The following is a 6651-nucleotide window of genomic DNA, read 5'->3' as shown; positions in this document are numbered from 1 at the left end:
CGTGCCGTGAAAAGTGACTCAGGGCGACAGCCCCCAGGCGGTGTCACGCCTCGACTCAGGACGACAGTCCCCAGGCGTTGTCGAGGTCGGCAAAAGGGGCATCAGTCCCCAGGCGTTGTCGAGTGATCAATTCAACTTATACGATTATAGACTAAAATAGTGCGTGTGGCTGGTCATAGACACAACATAATTTATGGTGCCTCCTGTGAGGTTCACGGAAACCCACTTACAATACTGGATTACTAACTGAAGGAGACGTTCGCTGCGCAATCTCAAGAGCTGACATCCTGGATGATAGGATTCTCGAACGATATTTATATCAATTAAACGGTATCGCTTCACAAGAGTAAGTCATTCGATTCTATTTAACACAAATCGCATAGTAATGGCTGACACACACAGAGTTAAAATATTAGTACAGAAACGAACCTCATTAAAGTCGCAAATTACGAGTTTGACCAATCTCCTCGACAAAGGTAGAATAAACGGTAGTACTTTGAGACTGCGTATCACACGTTTGACGAAATTGTACCACGCGTACGAAGAGTTCAACGATGAACTCGCGGTATTAGATCCGAACGACGTACATCAAAACGAATTTTCAAGTATACAAGAAAGATTCTATTCTCTTGCGGGCGACGTTGAGACCAGATTAAGCGCGGGAGATGTGTCGGACAGAGACAACGGCATGTCGAGTAACGAGATTCGAATCGAGAATACGGGAACCGTAACAACTTTTAAAAAAAGGCGTATTAAATTACCCGAAGCCCGACGTTTGATGGCAAGTTCGAAAATTGGTTAACTTTCAAAAACGCGTTCACTTCCATGATAGGCTCACAAACGGATTTAACGGACATCGACAAGTTACATTATTTAAAGGCCGCGTTAACAGGTGAAGCCAGTAACAAAATAAAAATATTCTCAATCGATGGGGTAAATTATGCGAAGGCTTGGGAGTTATTAGAGCGCTCTTATGAAGTGAGGCGGATTCTGATCATGCGACACCTCTCGGCTATTGTAAATCTGTGTACGTTAGATAAGGAAAGTACAGACGGTTTGACAAAACTCGCTGACGATGCTCAACAGCATATCGCGTCGTTAAGTACTCTAGGCGTCACAATCGGTCAAGAAATGGTCGTATACCTTATCGAAAGTAAATTACCGAAATCTACATTAGATAAATGGGAAGCAACGCTTGAAAGAGATACATTTCCCAAACTCGAAGACTTGTATGAATTTTTATATAAAACAGCGGTATGCGCGTCGAGACGAGAACGAACGAAACCAATAGAATCGAATAAGAGCAAGTACGAACCCCCGGTCAAAAAGAGGAAATTCGACGTTGCGAATCGAGCCTTTATGGTAAAGACGTCGCGTAATTGTATTGCATGTAAAGGTAAACAACATCCACTTTATGCGTGTAACGCGTTCAAACAGTTGTCCGTAACAAAGCGTATTGAGATGGTGCAAAAGGCGAAATTATGTTATAATTGCTTACGTTCTCATTATGGGACGCCGTGTAAATTTTCGAATTGCACGGTGTGTCAGAAACGTCACAACACACTTTTATATAATGACCATCAAGCGAATAAATCAGATCTTTCTAATTCAACGATTACTCAATCCAAATGACTAATAAAATCGCCCGGCCACAGCGCAACGAGTCTCGCGACTATACCATGCATCGCTCCACAGCTTCTAACGAGCGCGTTAATATATATCTACGATCCTAAAGGCAATAATCACAAGGGCATTAAATGTCGAGCACTCTTAGACACGTGTGCAACTACAAATTTTGTTTCGGAATCCATCGTGAGACAATTAAATGTGCGAGTAATAAAAAAATCGTCAACGATTAGCGCAATCAACGCCGTCAACACTGTATCGAAGGGTATAGTACGAATTAACATACGGTCGATATACAACGACTTCCGCAAAACTCTGACGTGTTTGACAATACCGACGGTCACAGATCTAGTGCCAGCAGAAATTTTCCCACGAAACTCGTTAGATTTGCCGTCTGATATCAAATTAGCAGACCCCGAATTCCATCTGCCACGGCCCGTCGATATATTAATAGGCGCGGGCGCGACGTTATCTTTACTGTTCGGCGGCCAGATTGATTTATCTCGTGAAGGGTGGGACTTGTATCTCCAAGAAACGCGCTTAGGTTGGGTGATCGCCGGCGGAATGTCATCACAATCATCAACTAACGATACATGTTGCGTGACTAATTTAGAAAATCAATTGTCAAAGTTCTGGACAATAGAGGAAGTAACGAAAAATGCGACGAAATCGGAGGAGGAGCTCGAATGTGAATCACATTTCTCTGGAACGGTCTCTCGTCGCGACGACGGACGCTATGTAGTCCATCTGCCGTTTCGCGTAACGGATAAATGTCTTAGCGATTCGCGGACGATAGCTTTAAAACGCTTATTGTCTTTAGAGCGTTTTTAAACTCAATGTGAACGCGACTCTAAAAAACGAATACGCGAAAATAATCGAAGAATATTTAAATTTAGGACACATGTCAGTGGTCGAAAATCCCGGCGTTAATGGTTATTATATGCCACACCACGCGGTTATGAAGGAAACAAGTGAGACCACCAAGGTCCGAGTAGTTTTTGACGCATCGGCGAAAACCAGCACCGGTGTCTCCCTAAATGATGTGCTGATGGTGGGCCCGACGATACAAGATAAATTATTTTCTCACTTAATTCGATTTCGTACCTATGAATACGTAATTTCTGCGGATATCGAGAAAATATTTCGCCAGATATTTTTGCATGAAGACAATCGATGTTATCAGAAAATTTTGTGGCGTAGAAACGACGTGATCGAGACGCTACAGCTTAACGTTCTTACATTCGGTGTCTCTTCTTCACCGTTTTTGGCGATCCGCGTCATTCAGAAACTAGCCGAAGACGAACGTCAAGCTTATCCCAGAGCCGCGGAGATCCTTAAATCTCATCTTTACGTTGACGATCTGCTGACCGGTGCTGATACGATTCGAGAAGCGAGGATGATTCGAGACGAAGTGACCGAATTACTATCGCGGGGTGGTTTCGTCATTAGACAGTGGGCATCTAATGATGAACGCATCATTAACGACCTAGAGAACAATGCACTACACGCGAGCTTCACCTTAAACACGGATCGAGCTTTGAAAACTTTAGGTGTTACGTGGAACACGCGAAATGACGAAATATGTTACTCTACTAGCGCGATTAAATATTCAGAGTGACAAAACGAAATGTCCTATCAGAAATCGCAAAGATTTTCGACCCAATAGGATTGTTAGGTCCAGTCGTTCTATTCGCCAAAAGATTGATGCAAGATATATGGCGGTCTGGAGTTCGGTGGGACGAAGCCGTGCCGCAAAATATATACGACGAATGGTTAGAATTCACGCGACAGTGGGAGATGATGGAAAGGATCTCCTTTCCTCGTAAATTACTGATTACAAATCATCGCGATATACAATTACACGGATTTTGCGATGCTAGTAATGTAGGTTATGGTGCATGTATTTATGTACGGTCGAAGGGGGATCAATGCGACGTGATGTCGAATTTATTATGCGTTAAATCACGAGTTGAGCCACTCAAGACTGTGACTATACCAAGACTCGAACTTTGCGGGGCACTTCTGCTAGCACAACTATATCGCGAGGTCAACGGTACACTAAATCTAAATCCTAGCAAGGTAATCTTCTGGTGTGACTCGACCATAGTGTTACACTGGTTGAATACTGAGCCGCAGCGTCTTAAAACATTCATAGCAAACCGGGTTGTAGAAATTCGAGAACTTACCGACTCAATAGAATGGAGACATGTCCGATCACTATACAATCCAGCGGACGCGATTTCTAGGGGTCAATTGCCTCTCACCTTTTCACAGAACAAAATATGGTCTACAGGCCCATCCTGGCTAATTAAGGACGAGAGTGATTGGCCCAACGCGGTCGTACAGTTATGCGAGATTCCAGAACTAAAAAGGAATACATGCTTAACAACGGTGACGGATAATCTCGAAATTTTAAATAAATATTCTTCCTATAACAAGCTATGTAGAATCATCGCGTACTGTCTTCGATTCCGTCCCACCAGCAGATATAGCGGAATATTATGTGCGGAAGAAATTGTTGAAGCCGAAATAAAAATTTTAAGGATCTTACAAGCATCTCAATTCCACAAGGAAATCGAAAGTCTTAAAACTAGAAAACACGCGGATAAAAGTAGAATTGCGAATCTATCTCCATTCCTAGATGAAAACGGCATAATAAGGGTTGGAGGTCGTCTTCAGGGTTCAAAACTGACGTTTACTCGGAAGCATCCGATCTTACTTCCAAGCCGTAATCATTTAACCGATAACATCATTCGCGAATCACACGAGACAAACTATCACGCAGGTATTCAAAGCACCCTAGCTACTTTACGCCAGAGGTTCTGGCTACTCGACGGCAGGAATCAGGTACGGAAGGTGGTTCGTAGATGCATACGTTGTCTTAGATTTAGCGCTAATACGATCGAACCAAAAATGGGAAATCTACCTTCGGTTCGTGTGCGCGAAGCGTTTCCTTTCAATAACACCGGTGTAGATTTTTGCGGGCCGTTCTACATTAAGGAACGAAAATTCCGTAACAGGACGCGTATTAAGGTTTATGTATGCGTGTATGTGTGTTTATCTATAAAGGCCGTGCATCTGGAAGTCGTGAGCGATTTATCAACGGACGGCTTTCTAGCCGCACTGCGTCGTTTCATCGCGAGAAGAGGGTTACCAGAGCATATATATTCCGATAACGGTACCAACTTTGTGGGCGCTAATAACCAATTAAAGGAACTATATGCTCTTTTTAATTCTGAAACTCATAAAGAACGCATAAATAGGTATACGAGCGAACGTCACATAACGTGGCATTTTATACCACCAATAGCCCCGCATTTTGGTGGATTATGGGAGTCTACCGTCAAGCTTTTTAAGCATCATTTCCGACGCGTAATGGGAGACTCATTGTTTACATATGAAGAACTAAGCACGTTTACTACCGAAGTCGAGGGGATTTTAAATTCCAGGCCGATTACCGCGCTCTCTTTGGATCCGAACGATCCGTTAGCATTAACGCCGGCACATTGCCTAATTGGCAGACCACTAACGGCCCTCTCCGAGGGTGATTTGACCTGTGTTCCAGATAACCGTTTGTCCACCTGGCAACATATATCAAAGGTGAGACAAGATTTCTGGGCACGCTGGTACCTAGAATACTTGAACGAGCTCCAAGTACGTCACAAATGGACCAAAGATGGCTCGCAACTTGATACCAGTACCGTAGTCTTAATCAAGGACAAACGCCTACCCTGCACACAATGGGTCTTAGGCAGGATTATAAGACTCTATCCGGGCAATGATGGAGTAACACGGACGGTCTCCATCATGACAGCATCCGGAGAAATCATGAGACCTGTGACGAGTCTCTGTCCACTACCAATGGAACAATCATAAGGCGATACGTCACACAACTAACATGCACAACTAACACGAGACCAGTTTAATGTATAAGTCGAAACACAAGCGTTATTTATGCGTACACCACGGACATACACAACACTATTTATACGTAACCAAGGTTGATCGTTACTCTCTCAACGGGGGGAGTATGTTCCGCATATGAGCTCTAGGGTCGTGCATGACAAAATTTATACGTTGAACGGACGGCTCTTAAGATCTCACACATATATAAACATACATCACACATAATAAGAGAGAGAGCAGAAATCGCGGTATAAGTTCAGAAACGGGCGGTATAGAACAAAGAACTTTCGGCGTTCTTAATCTCGAACCGCGGTCCGACGTCTTTCTTCTCGGTTTAACATGTGGTAACGATTCGCGCGATATCTAGGAGCCATCGATACCGCGATCTCTTTGAATACACGAGTCGGCGGAAAAACAACCTTCGGGTGATTTCGGCGACGACGGCGAACGTGCACGATGATCGGGAAGGGACGATTTTTAAGCATTCGATTTTGACCGTGCCACGGTGAACCATCGGCTCTCTCAAGTGTGTGTGAAAAGATCTTTTCCGAGCTTCCGCGACTCGAGGTGACGACCTCAGACGTTAGTCGCGTGTCCGTGCCGTGAAAAGTGACTCAGGGCGACAGCCCCCAGGCGGTGTCACGCCTCGACTCAGGACTACAATCCCCAGGCGTTGTCGAGGTCGGTAAAAGGGGCATCAGTCTCCAGGCGTTGTCGAGTGATCAATTCAACTTATACGATTATAGACTAAAATAGTGCGTGTGGCTGGTCATAGACACAACACACATTTCGTGAGATTAGAAGAAATACGAAAATGCATTGATGACTTTATCGCTTTGAAGCCGGTGAGTTTCTATCGTCAAGGAATTCGCAAGCTACCCGAAATATGGCAAAAGGTCGTTAATGCAAACGGAGAATATTTCGCTGATTAATATTTTTTCGTTTGTTTTTGAATAAAGATTGAATTTTACAAAAAAAAGCTCAAAACTTTTTTGTACACCTAATACATTCATATTCTTCAGATTGGAGATATATTAGTCACGGATGTCTTCCCTCTTATCACCATTATATTAATTTTCATTTGCTTATATCGTTCTAAGGTAAAAATTTTTAAATGCA

General features: G+C 43.5%; 1 protein-coding gene across 1 annotated transcript; it reads left to right on the top strand.

Moving 5' to 3' along the window:
- Positions 1-385: 385 nt before the first annotated feature.
- LOC108731506 (uncharacterized) lies at positions 386-5502 on the top strand. Its single transcript, XM_018461859.1, has 6 exons — positions 386-785; positions 833-1362; positions 1696-2337; positions 2447-2677; positions 2777-3176; positions 3293-5502. Exons 1-6 carry the CDS (start codon positions 386-388, stop codon positions 5500-5502), a joined length of 4413 nt encoding a protein of 1470 aa, XP_018317361.1.
- The last annotated feature ends 1149 nt before the right edge of the window (positions 5503-6651 follow it).

Source organism: Mycetomoellerius zeteki, unplaced genomic scaffold, assembly GCF_001594055.1.
Source record: "Mycetomoellerius zeteki isolate Tzet28-1 unplaced genomic scaffold, Tzet1.0 scaffold133, whole genome shotgun sequence".
In the NCBI taxonomy this organism is placed as follows: Eukaryota; Metazoa; Arthropoda; class Insecta; order Hymenoptera; family Formicidae; genus Mycetomoellerius; species Mycetomoellerius zeteki.
Note: the sequence above shows the minus strand (reverse complement) of the source record. Positions and strands in the feature narration are given on the sequence as shown.